The sequence below is a fragment of the Rhamphochromis longiceps genome, linkage group LG8 (assembly GCF_057381845.1).
Source record: "Rhamphochromis longiceps isolate RC_006_pf linkage group LG8, R_longiceps_female_GT1.1, whole genome shotgun sequence".
Taxonomy (NCBI): Eukaryota; Metazoa; Chordata; class Actinopteri; order Cichliformes; family Cichlidae; genus Rhamphochromis; species Rhamphochromis longiceps.
In genome coordinates, this window is record NC_140564.1 from 10,036,160 (window position 1) to 10,055,120 (window position 18,961).

At 40.1% G+C, this 18,961-nt stretch overlaps 1 protein-coding gene across 2 annotated transcripts in view; it reads left to right on the forward strand.

Annotated features, from left to right (window-relative positions):
* Nucleotides 1-18,961, forward strand: part of abcc3 (ATP-binding cassette, sub-family C (CFTR/MRP), member 3) — a 57,047-nt gene that overhangs the window by 7,868 nt on the left and 30,218 nt on the right. For both annotated transcript variants that reach the window (XM_085415691.1, XM_085415690.1), the window contains exons 2-4: nt 10,057-10,233; nt 10,935-11,048; nt 15,276-15,413. In XM_085415691.1, the coding sequence (XP_085271817.1) occupies nt 10,057-10,233; nt 10,935-11,048; nt 15,276-15,413 (429 nt within the window). The remainder of the gene's footprint in view (nt 1-10,056; nt 10,234-10,934; nt 11,049-15,275; nt 15,414-18,961) is intronic.

Here is an 18,961-nt window from a genome sequence, read left to right on the forward strand (position 1 = left end):
ATTATTTATTCTTCATTATCCATAAAAGTAAAGTATTGGCCTTTATGCTTTCTATCCTCCATCTCATTTGGCAGCCTTTTATAGCTATATAGCAGCTGACCATCTTAACAGTAGTAACCAACAGTTTAAAATGACATCCTATTAATATTTAATCACCTTATAACTGCAATCTTTAGATCAGCCTGCAATCCCTTCAGGTCTGCTGTGCAGATCTGTCTGCCACCAATTGCACAGACAAAAGAAAGACTTTTGTTTTACCTCATAGCTTGTTGTTGACGTTGGTGTGCCTGCTCCAGGTTAGGAAGCCTCAGGATGAAAGAGTTCAAGTATCTCAGCCACAGTGGACTGGGAGATTGACAGATTGTGGTGAGGGTGAAAGTGAATCTGTTGGTTTATTGTATGAGATCGCCCACTCTTTAAAGAGTGGGTGGCCTCTCCTTTAAAGATAGCGTGAAGCACTCGGTCATTCAGGAGAGGCTGAGAGTGGAGCTACTACTCCTCCTTGTTGAGGTGTTTTAGGCATGTCCCAATTGGGAGACGGGGCAGACACAGTGGAGAAATTGCATCTCTCGGCAAGCTTGGGAACACCTTTACCTGGAAGGGCTGGTGGAGATGGCCAAGGAGAGAGGTCTGGGCATCTGTTTAGACTGCTGTCCCAGTGACATGGACCCAGACAAGTGGTAGAGGTTGGATGGACGTAGCCCTGTGATAACACATGAGGGCCTCCTAGCTCTATTGCCAAAGTCTATGTGACAGCACATTTGTGCCTTTTTACTTTTGGATTAGTCTGAGGAAATATGTTATCCTTAGTCGATTTGCTCCAAACGAATCATCCCTCCTCAAGTAGTTGCTGTACAATAGAAATTGATCTAAACTTTGTGACAGTGGTGCCCAATGGAGTGGAAGTTGCTTGTTGCTATTTGAAGTCTGATTTTTTTTTTAAATTCCTTAAAAACAAATTCTGCTTTTTTGTTGTAGGAAAAAAAATGTAGTTACATGTGTATTATGAATTCCGGTATTTTAATGTCAGTTTATATCTGTCCACTCTGGCATGGAGAAGTAATGATGCCCTAGGAAAAATTCCCCCGATGCAGTGTCTACTTCCTGAACCGAGAGACTGCTAAGTCAGCAAAAGCTGGTAATCGACACAGTTGTGACAAGTCTTGGTTAACAGCTCTGAATGAGTAAGGGAGGTTACAGGCTCATGATACCATGTTTTAATAAATGTGGTTCTCTGCGTGAACCCATAACGTTGTGGGTTTAAAGTGTAACAGCAGTCTTTCTGCCGCTCAGAGTTCTTCATGTTTTCAGTTTTCTCTCAGCCGGCTGGTCCGATTTATCTTTCCTCTACGGTTTGCTGTATCTTCTTTAAGGCCCTTTGCCCCCCAAGTTACGCAACACATCTGTAAAGTATCATCTTTTATCTGCTCCAAATATGAAAATCTATACTGTAGTCTGCATTTAAGTTATTTCAGCAATGCCCACTATACAGACCAAAGATCCATGGGTAAAATGCTAATGTTTTCCATGTGTCGGTGTAAGCAAACACAGCCAGCAGCAGTTCCTGTCCCCCTGCAGTCTTTACTGTCGTCAGCCTCCCATTCATACCGCTGGACAGCTTTTCAGTGTAACAGAGAACAGATGGAGATGGCCTGTTGATTTTCTCAAACCTCTAGATACACTAGAAAGCATAAGCCTGACTAAACTGTGTTGGTTGATGGTAATTCAAGTACAAGTACAAGTTAATACAATTCCCCTGCACAACAGTTGCAGTGTCTCAGTACCGAGTAATTCCCTTGCTATGGCTTTCAGTACCCTGGTGTATTGTATTAAACCACATGTAATTAAAGTATGAAACCAGAGCCACAACATTATATTTACAGTCATTAGCAACAAAATGAGGTTAGTAAAACAGGCCTAATGCATTTGCTGCACAGAGTGCAATTTTGTCTCCCCAAGGCAAAGTGTACCAAGCTGTGTTCATACACATCTGAAGTGCAGTTTCATAACCACAGGAAAACATGCAAAGTGCTTGATCAGAATTACCACCACATCAAAATGGGCCTAATGCATTTAAAACTCACCGGTTACCATTTGGTAACTCATTTTTTTCATACTCATACAGTATGAAAACTAAACTGAAATAAGCCAGGCTTTCTATTTCCTTAAGTCCAGTCTTTATGCTAAGCTATGCAAACGACAGTTTTACAGGTACAGATGTCCAAGATTTCCATAAGGAGATGAGCATGCACCACTTTGCTGATAAAAAGCAGTCTAAGGATTAAAATTCATTGTAAAATTAAAGGCTGGATCTTAAGCGCATGTGGTTGTGTAAGAAAGTTAGATTGTGCCAAAACAAATCATATGATTGCATTGCTTTGGGCATGTCGCTACAGGTACTTAGAAGACGAGCGTGCCAGATGCTTGATCCTTTTTTTGCCGTAGATAATTGTATTCTGTGTATCACTGTAAGTTACCTGATCAGGCTTGTTGATAATTTTATGCTTCTGAAAATCAAATGAACACTAAACCATAAACCAAAACACTGCATGTACATAGTAAATGTTGAATAAGCTTGAGATTCACCACTTTCATAAATGTGTTCAAATGATGTCATTGGTTAAAAAAATACACATGGGGAAAATGGAAAAACATCTGGGAATGTGGTGTTAGGAAGTAGGCATATTCAGTTATTTGCTACTAGCATAACAACTGTAAGCACCAGGATTAAAAAGGATGAATTAAAAAAATTAGACGCCACCTGTGGCTCTGCTCCATTACTTCTTAAGCTGTTCAGCATTCCACTCTTAGAACAGTGTTTTATTGAATAAACTGCCTTAACAGCTCAGTGATAGCACTTTATAATCACCATCGTCATTATTAAATGGTGAACTGATAGCTCATTTAGCTTTAGTTAGTAGTTTTGACTGTTTCAGTGGATTATTTTAAAGAACAAATACTTTACCTAAATAATATTTATAGCTGTTCTTATGTTTTTAAGTATTCAAAAAGGCAGGTGGGATGCTAGTGGAAAAATCACAAGACTCCAAATCTAGAGATGGTGGTCTGTGTCCTGCTTTTTCTTTTCTTTTTTTTCCATATTCATTTTGCTATTTGCTTGAGTTTATCTTCAGTTGATGTGTTGATCAAAGGTCCTACAAACCTTTGATATTAAATCTCTGGACACCTGAATGAGCGTTAATTAAAAGAAAACAAAAAACTATTAGATCGTAAATGGTTACAGAAAATTAAATAGTAACGGAATTCTATTTTTTAAGTATGTATTTCGCTTTAGTAAAGTAATGGCAGTTAACTCACTTTTGGTGAAAAGTTACAATAGATAAAACTAACTTCAAGGTAAGTTTAAGATCCTGTAATATTAGACATCATGAGAATGAGGTTAAGTTTGCTAATCAACAATAAAAGCTTTATTACAAAATTAGAGTTTGTGTTAATGATCACAAAGTCAGAATGTAGTATGTAACGTGTGTATGATTTATAAATCGGGGATTAAAGTAGTTTGGTAAGAGCCAAACTATCCATAGGTTGTGTTCATGATTCTACAGCGCTCATGTTCAGTTAAGCTGATGATGTCGATTCACTGACTGAACACACAGTAGCTTTATACTTACTCGGGATGGGAAATTTGACATGATGGCTTGTGTAACATAAGTTCTAATGATGAAATCCACAAAGAGCAGCAACGCCGATCAGCTGATCACAACCTGTGCAGAAAAGCTGCTTCTCACAATAGAAATCATTATCGTTGTGACCCCATGCTGCACCACCACTCATTTTTCACACCTTCAGATTGGTGGTAGTGGTGCACACCTGCCAAATCTCACTTTAACCACTCACCCTCCTACAGTGTAGTCAGAAGCAAATAGAGCGGATTTTCTCTGGTCAAACTAAGTGGATTAGATGTAAAAATTATGCATAAAATTGTTATTCCTTGTATTGATACTATTCGATTATGACATGAGATTTAATTAGTTTGGCAAAAATAAGCTTTTCAGTTTAACTTGAGTGAAGAAGTTGAATCGGTAGTTTCAAACTTTTAGCTGAATGTTTTTTTTAATGCAAGTATCTGATTCTGCTAGAAGAGGCACTCGTGTGTGCTTTTCCCACTTCTGTTATCAGTTTACAGCTAACAGTTTAATTTACTGTCAATCTATATTTTACCAACAGTGGCTATTTTTAGTGTCACTTCAAGTGATGTTCATTTGAAATCTTTTCATTTTTCATTTTAGTCTCAGTTGCAATATAAACCATTTATAAATCACCTCAAGTTTTGACAGTAAAATTGATTTTGACATGGCGACAGTCAAGTATTTTAGCAAAGGCCTTAATCATTTAGTGATGTGAAATGTATCGAAAAGCTTCACTTCAGTGATTTTGTGACTTGGATATTTAAGTCACAGTGCTGAGATTTTCAGTTTTGAGGTTGCTGACATGTGCTTGTCTCATTAAATCACTGAAAGGTTGGGGGGCAGATGGGGGTATGCAATAGAATGACTGTGTCACCATACTGAGTCATCTTAAAAGCACACGTTGCAACAAGTCTAAACAAATTAGACAGCGAGTCTCAGCGAGGAAAGAGCAGCTCTGACTCACTGGTTGTATTAAAAGTCAAACTGCCAGCATGTACAGTAGAGATTTTGTACTACTGTAAGCTGCATCGCTCGTTGTATTTGAAAGTGGTAGTACTTGAAGCTCAGGTGATAAAGTGATCTTTTATATTGCTCCATAATTTCAGATATAAAGCTTTTCACTTTCTGATATTCTGCAAATGATTTATTTGGATTCACAGGGTGTTTTGATTTTACAACATCAAAAGTTCAAGAAAAAAAGACGAGAGGGGGCTAAAATTTTTGTTAAAAGACCTTTTAATTAGAATGTTTGTCATTGTGGTTTAGTGATTTTACTTTGTTTATTTGTTCATGTTAATATGGCATGAATACTGTCTTATTCAGTCTGTTCTATACTAGTGTTAGAAAGAAAGCCAGCGTGAAGTGCCTTAAAGCTGCATTCTTTTTAATGGCCACCAGGATCTTGTTACTTGTTGCAGTGTCTTCTGATGTTGTTGATCAGTTTATGGCAGCGGCCAAACTTGCGGCCCACGTCACCCCTACTTGAGCTGATACATTGACCTGAAGAAATAAAATGCAATTTGGCCTTTGAAGTTACTTTTCTTTTTTTTTCTTTTTAGGAAGGATTTGTTCGTTGTTGAGTGCAATGTTAAAATAAGTTCTTTAAAAAGCAACAAAATATTTAATATGGAGGCAACAAGCATGTGGGGAGCACAGACATGTGGAGGGATTGGCTGTGTTAGTTCAGTTCTTTGTAGAGAAAACAGCTTTCACTATCAGTGAGAAACTAATGTGTACACTTAAGTCTGCATTCTTACTTTGGTAAATACGAACAAATTTATAGCAGAAGTGCGGCCACGTGTGTGGCCAGAAACAGAGGACCAATTTGTTTATTTGGTAGTTCAATAAAAGGCTTCAGTTGGTTAAGAGTGAGGGGAAAATTGTGTTTGCATTTGCAGTTTTGTCTTCGTAGACAATATTTGAAATTTCAAAAACAAACAAAACACTAAATTTTCTGTGTGTTTTCTCTTTGTTTAGTTTTTTGTACTACTTGAACAGCAAAGTTCCCTGAAATGAGATGACAGTGCCAGCAGTGGCCCACAGCTCATTTAAGCCAGAGACCCCTGGTTTATGGTCTCATCCACTTGTTTTGGGTCAAACTGATCACTAAATCAGATTTAGTAATTCTAAGATTAAGAAAATAGAATTAAGCAGGATATTCTCATAGCTAATGACTTCTGATTAACGAGCGTGATTGACATGCAGAGTGACACAATTTTCTTCTTTGTGGTTTTAGTCAAAGATAACACGTTTCCTGATGAGTCGAGAGAGCAGCTTCTGTATAAATCAGATTGATTTGATTACCATGAAGCCGATGTACCAGGATGTTTAAGTCAAATGCCGCTATTGAATCTTTCCTGGCTCTTATCGCTCAGTGTGATCGGTATTACCACATGATGAGACTCATAAGGGAGAAAATTATCTGGCTTGCAGTTTAACACTCCGGTCTGCTTCTGCTTCTACTAATATTTTATCTCAGTCTTGTGAAAAGAAATCCTCCTGCTCTCTGAACCTTTACATCTCGCCTTTTGTTAAAGTCTCAGCATTCAGGTCTTTAGTGCGAAGACAACGACCTTGAAAGTCTGTGAAACAGAATGAAGTCTAGTACCGGTAGTCTGCCTTTAGTAGCAGCTGCAGTGTTGAAAGTAGCTTGTCTCTTCCCTTTCATTAATCTCCTGCTTGATAGAAGCCTCTGGTGTTTCTTAAGGCTTCTAAAACACATTTTGTTAACTTGTTTTTCCTTAATCAATATCAGTTGACACACAGAGTTGTAATATTTTAAGCTTTTACAGTTACACCACTTTTACACTTTTACACCAGCAGTGTTTTACATACTACAATCTGAACACAAATAATATGTTGTCCTGCTGCTCAGGTTGACCTGAAGAAAGGAGAAATGGAGAGGAGGACCTATTAGTTGCTGTGTCATGCGCACATTTGCAATGCAAAGCATGCAGAAGTCACTACTTCATTTAGGTGAAAAGTAACATCTGCTTGCAGTAGTCCTCCATGTGTCAGGTAAACCTGAATGGATCATTTAAAAAAAAAAAAGTTGTTTGTTCCAGAGAACCAGAGAAGAAGATTGGTGCTGTTCTCATGCCTGTGTGATAAATGTATTAGTCCAGACAGGAGATGGTTAGCTTAAATGGAAACGGGCGCTAACACAGTTGTATCCACAGGTGACAACAGCCACCTGTTGACACTTCTCACTAATTAGCATGCCACACTTTCACTTCCCTGTGTTATTTTCATAAAAAGTGAAGTTAAAAATGACAACTTGTATGTTATACAGGGTTAAGAGCTTGGACTGGTTACACCAGTCCAAACTATTGAAGCTGATATAATGCCATTAGCACCCAGTGTTCTTTGTTAATAATAATAAAAATAATGATGGATTGCATTTATATAGCGCTTTTCGGGACCCCTCAAAGCGCTTTACAATACCACTATTCATTCACACTCACATTCATACACTGGTGGAGGCAGCTACAGTTGTAGCCACAGCTGCCCTTGGGCAGACTGACAGAAGCGAGGCTGCCATATTGCGCCATCGGCCCTTCTGGCCATCACCAGTAGGCTGTTGGTGAAGTGTCTTGCCCAAGGACACAACGACCGAGACTGTCCGAGCTTTATTTGCAGGGTTCAGGTTGTGCATACTGAGCATTTAACAGCATGTTCCCTCTATCTGTTTGTCCTTGTAGGAGCACCAAGGTGTCCTTTTATCTAAATGCTTCATTGAGCAGTTTAAAACCAAAACAATCCCAAACAGATTCCTTTTCGTAGTATTAACATTTTGATAAATCTTCAGCAAATCTGGAACTTTGGATTCTTTGGACCCAGACCGAGAGACTAGTTGGGGATTCCTTGGCAACGTCAACTCACTATGGAAGAAAGTGTATTTCCCCCTGCAGTTTGCAAGTGGTTACTACAGGTTGCTGTCTGTCGCTGGGTGATATCAGTGACAACAGAGTTGCTCCACAGAAATTCTCCTTGTGATTGCTAGCAGATTACCTAACCTAGGTTAGGGTTAGGGTTAGCTTGCATAGAAGATGATTGTTTGCAAACATTTGCTAACTAACCACAGAGCGGTTGTGAAACTAGGAAAAAATGTGATGCTGACCTGAAATGGAGTACGTTTACCTTCAAAGTAAAAGCTGCACCTTTTGAAACATGTTTTTTCAGTAGAAAGGACTGTGTGCAGCAACCAATGCATTTGCAGGGCGGTCTTTAATGCACCAACACATGCCTTCTTACAACCAATTTCATCTAGTAAGAGCTCGGAAGCTGCAACCACTTGCCAGTTGGTTGGAATTGGAAAAGACTGGCAGTTACAGCGGGTCACTGACCTGTCTGTAGGCCTGCATGATTTAGAATAGTTTGTTTTCAGGTTTATATTGATTAACCACTGAGTGAAATATTTTTTATTTTTAAGATTATTCTTTTGGCCTTTTATGGATAGAGACTGTGTATCTAGGCAGGAAAGTGGGGAATACTGCTGTCCCATCATACAGCATATGGTAAATGGCCAGTATTTGTATTGCACTTTACACTACATTCAGTCATCCACCCATTCACACACTGGTGATAGCAGCTACACTGTAGCCACAGCTGCCCTGGGGCGCACTGACAGAGGCGAGGCTGCCGGACACTGGCGCCACTGGGCCCTCTGACCAACACCAGTAGGCAACGGGTGAAGTGTCTTGCCCAAGGACACAACGACCGAGACTGTCGGAGCCGGGGCTCAAACCGGCAACCTTCCGATTACAAGGCGAACTGCCAACTCTTGAGCCACGATGGTAGCATATGATCATCTGCTCACTCACTGAGCTACACTGAGTAAAATAATTTTGCTGAAGTTTTGCTGCAGCTTCTTCCTAAAGTTGATGTTAAACATAATAGATTATTATCTCTATGACAATGTACTGAAGTAAATGTGTATCTGATGGTAAAATACAGCTTATTGTTTTGGCTTGTGGACTTTAACATCCTGTGAGTCAGAAAATTCATTTCTGTTTGGACTGTGAAATGGAGAAACCCTGCTGATAAACAGTACATTCACGGTCTGAGAATTCTTTTAGTTTCCTGTCATTATTGGAGCTAAAGTGCATACATTTTTTTGTGGTAAAAACTGCAAACACACACTGGGAGAAGTTCATGAATTTAGGTTTAAAAATAACAAGTTTATAAGGCTCACGTTCACGGTCTGGGAAATCTTTAAGAAGATTAGCAGAACCACTGGTTTCACTGCTCGCTCTTGAGCAATGTTAAGACTATCTGAAGTGGAGAGGGACATTCTACAGCCACACACACATGCGCAAGCACACACTTAGCCATGCAGATGGGCGTGGCAAGGTATGAAGAGTGGTTAGATGCTGGCAGCTGTGTTTATCTTGGTTCGATCTGTGGGTGGGCCTTCAGCCGTGTGGGAGCACCATAACTGCATTGTCAGAGTTGCGTATCTGCGAATGTTTACTTGGCGTTCTCCTCCGGATGTCCTCTGGGCTAATCAGATATTGTTCTTCAGCTGCAAGTAAACGAGCCATCTGTCTTTGACACGTCATGCTAAAGGTTTTAATATTTACACATTATCCGAAGTGGTGCACACTTTGTACATGTTTCTTAACCTCCATTGCTACTAATGCAGGTGGACTGCACTCTGCTTTCCCGTCAGTGCAGTTTGTGGACCAGTGTCGGCTCATCTAAAATAGACGCGGACTGATTTATCAATCGGCAGATATTATTGGCCGATAGGCTTTAATCTTAAAGTAAAAAATGTTGGATGAAAAGTCAAAATGACATTATCCACAGTATTAATGCACATTTACCTTACAAAATAAAGTCCTGTTGGCGTTAGATAAATAAAACTGTATTGAATGCAGTTTGCCCATATACCCATTATGATCGTGAATATTATGGTAATTTGAAGTTTTTAAATATCCAGTTCAAAGAAATTATTAAAAGCCCCAAATTATCCTGACATTTATCCTCATACTGATTGAATTTGAGTTTGATTATTAAGGAAAGTGATTAACACAATGCCAGGTTACTTTCACTGGATATATATATATGTGTAGTTTAAATCCAAACATCAGATATAAAACAAACAAAGACACAAAACTTTCTTCCACTGGGTAGCTAACCAACTGGTCACCTTTGAAGTTATAGATTTAATATTATTGCAGGCCAGCACATCATGTTTTCCTGCCCCCAATTTGTAGCAATGAGCAGATGTTCACAAGATGTTTACTAAGAGTTTTAACTTAAGGAAACCAGTTGGTGTGATTAAATTCTGTAGGTTGTGGAGGTGGGATTCCAGCTTGTGCAGTTTAGACAAGGTGTTAGCTTTGTGGGTCTTTCAGTGAGATGTAGGCATGTAAACTAAACCGCTGTTTTCTTGTGTCCACAGGTATCCAACCGGACATTTAATTCCAGTTGGCCTGACCTCCCAGAGTGTTTTCAGCTCTCTGTTCTCTCATGGGTGCAGTGCATCTATCTGTGGGCTGTCAGCCCAATCTACATCTTCTGTCTCAAGAAGAACAAGAAAGGATACATCATGATGTCACTTTTGAACAGGTTCAAGACGGTGAGAGAGCATTTCATACACTCATCACTTTAGTTTATTATAGTTCAGTGTATGGTAATGTCACATAGTACACATTATTGTGTTTAAAACTAGTTGGGAGGTACTGCAATATGTGAGATTTTGCAAGATAATTCGTATATTCATGTCTATAAAATAAAAACCCGAGGGTCCAATACTGAACCATGTTAGATTCAACATTTATCTTTCATATATTCACGTTTAGTGTCTATAAATTGTACATTGTGTTCATTTATTTAAATAATTACTGAAGAATATGTAATCTGTTTCTCATATATGGTATAACCGCAGTACAAAGAGGAGCATTTCATGTTCTATGAATGCAGTTTTTAAAGCCTCTTTTATGTGTTTGATTTCTAGTAACGTCCTGCAAACTAAGGTTGCACTAGAGTATATCAATTTTAGTAACCGAGTACTTTGTTTCTCTGTTTTAGATGGTTAAATGATTTTCAGGTTATCATACATGTTATCATATATCATCACATTAACTCGACCAGCAGAGAGCGTCTAGAACTTGAAGTATAAATAAATATATTACAAACTAACTAACGAACTAAACCAAGCACAAGACTGGCCAGAAATCTCCTCATATTTTGATGGCTTTGACTTCTGTGTCTTATTTCTTTGTTTTTATATAATTCAATGTTTGTTTTCTCTCCCTTCGTCTCTCGGTTTGCTCTCAGGCATTTGGCTTTTTGCTGTGGATTGTGTGCTGGATAGATCTTTTCTACACATTGCACGAGGGCAATCAGCCGCCCATCTACTATGTAACCCCACTCGTGCTTGGCATGACCATGGTGAGGATCATGTTTTATATATATATATATATATATATATATATATATATATTTGTTTTTTTTTTTTTTTTTAAGAATTATACAAATGTTTTTTTGCATATTCAAATACAGGCTGATGTAGGCCACATATACAAGAGATTAATATCTGAGTGATAAAAGATAAGAGTCACGGAGACTGGCTTGCCAAAATGACAGCAGCTGTTCGTGTGATGGATAAAGTGAAATAGCAACATGGGCAGTTAGCTTGCCTTCAGTGCTCCAGAGGTGTTTTTACATGACTGTAACAGAAAATCGAAGCTGACATTACACATCCATAACCAGCAGTGGCCAGTTAATGTGTGATCCGAATCTTTGTTCATGTTCACATGCACACACTCAAATACTGCGTGTGGGTGAAAGGCTGAAATCCTTTCTCTTAGCTTCTTCTAAGCAAGTGTAACTCGGCTATGAAGCACAACAAAATAAGTGAGTTTTGTGTAAACAGAAACGTCCACAGAGATGTGGAGGAGCCTGTATAGACAAACAATGTGACTCAGAGCTTAAGGAGCGGGAGGCCTCAAACTTTTTTTTAAATCATCTTAAGTGCAGTTATGGTCTAGAATAATAAAACAAAAGAGGAAAACGTAGCAATCACTGTGTAATTCTGTGTCCATTTCCTGCTTATGTCTGTCCGTGGGCCAAAGCTAAATTATTTGGTCTTTGTCAGGAAATCCAAAGGATCAGTATTTCAGCTATTTATTGTTTGATTTCCTGAAGTAACAAGAAGTGGGGAAACATTCCTGTATCGCTGTACTTCAAAGACACGGGTCACAAACGCAGAAATGTTTCTCCGATTGATACATTTAAGACATAATGCCACAGTAAAGACTTCCCTGTTTTTTGTAAAACAACAACAACAAAAAGAAAACCAAATGAAACTATGCAAGAGAAAAGGGTTTCTCACACTCATATATGCTACTTTGATTTGAAATCCCTGTAGTTGCATCATTCCACACTCATAAATGTACAGGGTTTGGCAGCAAAACTTTAGACTTTCTGATGGTTCAGCTTTTTTCAACTTGCAGTCATGGACACTATAGACACAATACAAGAGGGGTGTCCAACTCCAGGCCTTGAGGGCCGGTGTACTGCAGGTTTTAGATCTTACCCTGAGTCAACACACCAGAAGAGAATAGAGATGGCCGTAAAAATGCCATTAAAACAGTCAGCTTCAAATGGAAATTCTCTGAACTGATACAATTCACCCAAAAAAATACACAAAATATTGATAAAAGATATGCACAGTGCCCGTGAGACCATGAAATGAATCCTAGACTCCACACTGAAGCCTCTTTGCCATCATGTCAGACGTGCTAGATAACATGCTAGAATTTCACTCACTAACTGCAGCAGTAACTTTGTTGGTGGCCTTTTCTATTTGTCAGATAATGCCAATAAAATGCTCCAAAAACCATCAACACCACGGACACGTTTAAAACCTCTCTAAGAGCCTTACCAGCTACAGCTGCCTAACTTGGCAGACTTGCAGATAAAACAACTCCTAACTGTGTAAGCCTTGACAAATGAATGGGTGAGTTATACAAAAAAAAGACAATGATGCCAAAATAGTTGTTAAGTAAGGGAAATTAGCAGGTTGGTCAACACATGCTTTGGAGTGTTGTAATGTTTTAAAGTTGGGTGTTTTAACACAGGAGTCCATGGGACTGAGCGAGGCTCTGGAGGCAATTTTAAGAAATGCAGTTTTTGGTGCAATTTTTAGCTCATTTGGAGCTAATCAGTATCCCAGTAGTGCTTTCATTTGAGCCACAGATCAAGACAGACTGGAGGAGCGGGCATTGAGTTGGGTTTTCAATACCTGATTAGTTTACTAACTCATGTGCTTGATTAAAAGATACATTTTGTTGTTTATGAAAGGTCAAACATATATATTGTTCAGCTAATATACATTTTCCCATGTGGTTTAATGTTGTTAATGTCCAGTAAATGAATGATCTGTTAGACTGTTGATGTTACCTCTTTAAATCCCAAACTGTTAAAAACAAAATGCATCCATCAGTGTGATAAGTGCTCAGATGCAGTTATCTAAGATTGGACCAAATAAACCAAGATGCAGAAGTGAAGGTACTCTGGCACATTTCTGCACATGTGCAGAAATGTCCTTGTCACACTGGATACAGCTGGCAGTCTTGTGATAAACAGTTTACACCATCGTGAAGTTGTTGCAATTTCAAATGTCGCATGTCTTATTCCAAATCAAAACAGTTTTTTTTCCAGGACGTAAAAACAAATCTGAAACAGTTTCTGTTTCTTAAATCAGAATCAGAATCAGAATACTTTATTGATCCCTGGGGGAAATTATTTTTTGTTACAGTGCTCCATTTTAAACCAACATTAAGACAAGACAGACAATACGCTAACTAAGAATAGTACAATATATACATATATATACATACATACATACATACATAAGTCACTCATAAATAAATAGTTGGAAAAGAAACATGTGTAGGCAGTAAAAGGAGAAAAGTCATATGCACTCTTTTTTTTTTTTTTTTTTTTTTTCCTTTCTCCAAACAAATCCATTAACCAGGCCAGTGCTACAGACCTGAGGCCAGATACTGTGTAAATGGTGATACTGTATTTTTTTCCAGGTTCCTCTTAGACAGGAAAATTGTATTTCGTCTCCCCCTCCACAGCAGTGGAATGTTCCATCACTTCAGTTGTTATTGTTGGCATAAATTTACTGTTTAGAGAAAGTTTTCTGGTGGAAAAGGTGATGAAATCCTTTAGAACCACTAAAAGTCGGACAAGCACACTGCAATGGTTGCCCAAAGTAAAATTAGACAGGAAGCACTGAAATGAAAAACATCACGCAGCAGCAGGAAATGAAAAAGAAAAAAAGTGGACTGAAAAGATGAGAGAATCTTTTCAGTCAAAGACATTGAGGTTTTCAGTCTGCACTTTAAAAAGGAAAAAATCCTGAATGGTGAAAATAATGTAGCTGTGAGGTTTAAAGAGCTGGCCTTGTTGATTTGAGGTGAAAGAATTTAATAAAGGCAGAAAAATCCTTACAAAAGAAATCGACTGCTGCAGAACATTTTAATGATGACTTTGCTCATCCTCTGAAACTTTAGCACGTTTTTTGGTGTAGATGTTCATGAGTCTTTATGACCTTTGTGCCTTTTTTTTTATCCTGTGATAAATATTTGCCAATATTTGCTTGACAGACTAAGTTTAGACAGGAAAAAGGAAAAGATTACTTGCTAAACACAGGTGAGTCACATCGGCTAAAAAAAGAAAAGGCTGTGTGTATGGACAGCATTGCAGTCCTAACATGCTTTTTACATCTGGAAATGTGCAATAGTCTACTAGGATCCAAAATTTCATTATCAAAGGGTGAATGAGAAGATGTATGGATGCAGATGCACTTTCCAATTCACTGTCTGTGTAGCCACTGCACTAAAAAGACACCGGCTGTGCATAACTCCTGTAGGCGGACTAGAAAGTAGGATAACAAGAATGAGTAAGTGTACCGAATGTCCTGAATGAGGACATCCTCAAAGGAGCATGCAGCTTATTGGATTCTATCAGAGTTCATTTGCTCATTAATAGCTTAAATACTTATTTACGTTACACTGGGACTTGATGCAGCCTCTGGGTTCATCATCTGTCTGAAATCAGCTGTGTTAGTTTTTCTCCCTGTAAGCCAACTCTCTTCTGATTGGCTGCCCCTTGAAAACAGAAGATTTGAACAGTAGGTAGGTGGAGCTCTGATGTTATTATTTTAAATTTTGAGCATGTTTGATATAAGGATCCACCTCTGAAAAAGTCTAACAGAGGATGAAAAGCAAGTTACGCTTTCACTCTTAATTTAAAGACGGTCCTTAAATTGGTAATTAGCACGAGTTTGATCTCACTGTCTTTTTTAAAAGTCTGTCTTTACCTCTCCATCACCAGAAATAATGTAGCAGAAGCTGACTGAAAAGCCAGATAGGAAAACAGTGAAGCGGTCCTCCTGAAGTAAACTGCCCTGAGTGCTGCGGTTCCACGAGGAGCATATCTAACCCAAAGTTGAAACACTGACCCAGTTTGTGTGTGGTTTACCTCACATGCCCTCAGTTATTCTGTCATGGCTAATCTAATACCGTCTCTCCCTCTGCCCCTCACCCCTTCCCAATCCTTTTTCCTCTCTCTGTGTGTCACCCCCACCCCTTCCTTCCCTCTCAGCTGTTGGCCACATTTCTGATCCAGTTTGAGAGGTTACGCGGGGTCCAGTCCTCGGGGGTCCTCTTCATCTTTTGGTTGCTGTGTTTGCTGTGTGCCACTGTGCCTTTCCGCTCCAAGATCCTACAGGCTTCCAGCCAGGTGAGAACATGCCGTTGCCCTCAAATACCTTTTACTTGTCTGCCATCATCTTCTCTGCCTGGTGCCCTTTTTTCACCCGTCTGAATCTCCTTCCCCCAGTCTTGTTGTCTTAAGAGTTGTTTTGGAGTTTACAGTGGGTGGATGCTCTGGCAGGGGTTAGATCAGGGCACCACTAAGCAAAAAGGGAATAGTAGGCCTGTTGTTCCCAGTGTACTTATCTTACCTTCAGTGTGCACCGCTCACCAGCGGAGCTGCAGCTCACAGCAAACAAACCCTGCAGGGAGTATGGAGCTGCGGTGGAGACTGATGCAGAACAGTTGTTTGTAAGCGCTGCTGACCCAGTAGTTCTGCGAATTCTGGTTTTAACAATTGCAAGGCTCTAATCTGCAGGACTTGCATGACTCCCAGATAAGCTTCCCGTCCATGAGAAGGGAAATTGATTAGTGACCCATTAAACTGTTGTACTACAAAGGCTGAAAACTGCTGTTTTTACACAGTAAAGATTCATGTCAAAGTTGATTGCAAGTTGTGCACATGATGAAGAATGGTGCAGTTTATTGAATAATGCAAGATTTTAGACCTGAGTGTATTTAGTGTTATTTAAGGCAGCAAAAATCTATATTTGTTCATAATCATGGCGTTATGAATACGGAACAAAACTGCTCCTAATAAAAACTAGACTGTGCATTGCATTGCAGCATTTTTAATCTTTGTCTTTACTGGTTTGGTCCATTCTTACTATTTATAATCAGGTACCATACACTTGGTACTGCCTAGTGAGAATAGTGGACGATTTAGCTGCTGTACAGGCAGATAAGATAAGATAAGATAAGATAAGATAACCTTTATTAGTCCCACACGTGGGAAATTTGTTTTGTCACAGCAGGAAGTGGACAGTGCAAAAGTTATGACGCAAAAATTAGAATACAATAAGAATAAATACAGTACACAACTGTACAGAATAGAATAAAATAATATACTATATACAGTAGAATAAAATAGAATAAAAATATACAATAAGATAAAAATAGAATACGAATGCTATATACAACTGAGTAAAAATACAACGATGCCAGAAAGGATTATTGCACTTAGTGTTATTGCACATGTGTGGATGTGTGTGTTTGTTCAGTTAAAGTCTTTGTTCAGAATCAGAATCAGAATCAGAATACTTTATTCATCCCGAGGGAAATTAGGGGTTACAGCAGGCAGCACGCTAATGGCGCATGCGCACTCACAAAGGAACCTTCTGACCAACTTTACACAAACATCACATTGGGCAGACATGTCAGAAGGTAGGCTGATAGGAAAAAAACAACGAAAATACACTACATGAGGTAAGAGGAGGAGAAAAAAAAACTCCACTCAGACTGAGCTCCTAGTGGGAGAACAGTTTGATAAAAGAAAAAACACCTCAGCACAAAAGCACATGACTATCAATACACCATAGAAACACGAGACAAGCAACAGGGCGGGTAAAGGGTAAGAGAGAGCCGGCGTAGACAGCGCATCCGGTCCTGCAGCATCTGTGCTGGTCCAGTTGACTGCTATCATCCCCGGTAGGGCACAAGCATCGAAGGCGTTGGAAAGGGAGGGGGATGAGTGAGTGCTTATCAGTGTAAGTGTGTGTGTGTGCGTGTCCATAGTTTAGCTGAGACAGTGTCCTTCGGCCTATCAGGCTAAGTAAACAGTCCTCCAGCCAATCCAGGTGTCCTTCATGGGGCGGGAAGAATAGTCATCACACAGTCGTTATCAGGGAGTTGTTTTGGTGGGCTCCAGCCTTGGGCCTGCAGCTGGGGCCGTGGTGTCCAAATGTTGAATATTGTTGATTTCTCCTTTGTGAGCAGCTCGAATTCTAGCACTCCGAGGCTGGTCTCTCGATCTCCCGTTGAAGAGCTGCGAGCCTCCCCATGATGGTATCAAACTTCTGTTCCGTGGTGTTGTCAGTCTTTTGATTCTGAGACCTCACAACTGCAGTGATCCGTTCCGCGATGTTTTCCAACTGTCGCTCAAGGGTCTCATTTTGAGCAGGCCTCTCTCTGATGTTTCCCCTCATACGCTCAATGGTGTTGTTTTGAGCCTTCACAGCAGCTGTAAGCGTCTCCAAGGTGTTGACCATATTACGTTCGTTGTGAGAGGTCGCACCTCGTCCCGTCGCTTCGAATCCAGCGGGCAGCCTTGTGGGGGTTTGAACAGCCGGTTCCGCTTTCTTATTTCTCTGATAAACCAGGGCTAAGCCAACGCCGATCAGCATGAACCCTGTTATCATGGTTCCGAATAGGTAGATATCTTCAGCGTCCTCGATCGACAGTCCCGCCAGGCACACGGTCCTCCAGTTCTCCACCCGTCCATCGTGTAACCGGCAGGGAAAGTCCCTCCAGGGCACTCAGGCTCTCCCGAGCCCCAACTTCTCGTTAAGGGTGTCAATAGCACTCAGAGACCAGTTGATCAAATCCATAATTCTCTTTTAGGTTTAGAGAACGACAGTGAGAGACTGTTCCAGGGAAAGTAAATTCACACAAGACAAGACAAGGACATAGAGGCGAAGCAGGGAAGATAAGGGTGAGGAGGAGAGGAGAAAGTGCGACTGACAGCAGTGGGGAGTCTGACAGCAGTGGGGAGGAAAGACCTGCGAAATCTCTCCGTCCCACACCGTGGGTGCCGCAGTCTCCCACTGAAGGAGCTGCTCAGTGCTGTCACAGTCTGCTGCATGGGGTGGGAGACGTTGTCCAACAGGGATGACAGCTTAGCCGCCATTCTCCTGTCACTCACCACCTCCACTGGGTCCAGAGGGCATCCTAGAACAGAGCTGGCCCTTCGGATCACCCTGTTCAGTCTCTTCCTGTCCCCAGCAGAGATGCTGCCGCCCCAGCAGACCACACCATAAAAGATAGCAGAAGCCACCACAGAGTCATAGAAGGTCTTCAGGAGTGGGCCCTCCACCCCAAACGACCTGAGTACCTGCTGCGGAGATGTTTCTGTTTGTGGCTGGTGTCGTTTAATACTCAAAAAGATGACCAGCCTCAGTGTTGGATATGAAAGGCTTTGATGTCTGATATATGTATGCACAAGTAATTCTTTTTTTCACGAGTTAATATTATTGTGGAGAACAGAGAATGGAATGACTGTCATGTGGGGAATGTTAATCTTGTATAAAATCTTTAAGTGATATACTTGTTTTCTGTTATAAAAAGGTCAAAAGCTGTGTTAACGTGCACGTAATGATGGGATTATAGTCAATAATCAGAGTAAGGCTTACCCCAATTAGCGTGTTTACATGGGTTCATATTCACATTTTTACATGTGGAGGATAATCAGATTTATGGCTAAATGTGTCCCCCCGTGACCCTCAACAAGGTTCTGTCTCATCTCTGTTTCTTGGTGCCAGCGTTGATCTCTCCTGATAGCTGCAACGTAGCGTGCTTTCTGAATGGTAAATACAAATTCACTGCACCAGACAACATTCATGCGTTTGAGATCTTCAGATTCACATCTGTTGTGTTGGTTCATGGCAGACCATCTCTCTCCCCAACCAGTTGCGGCAGATG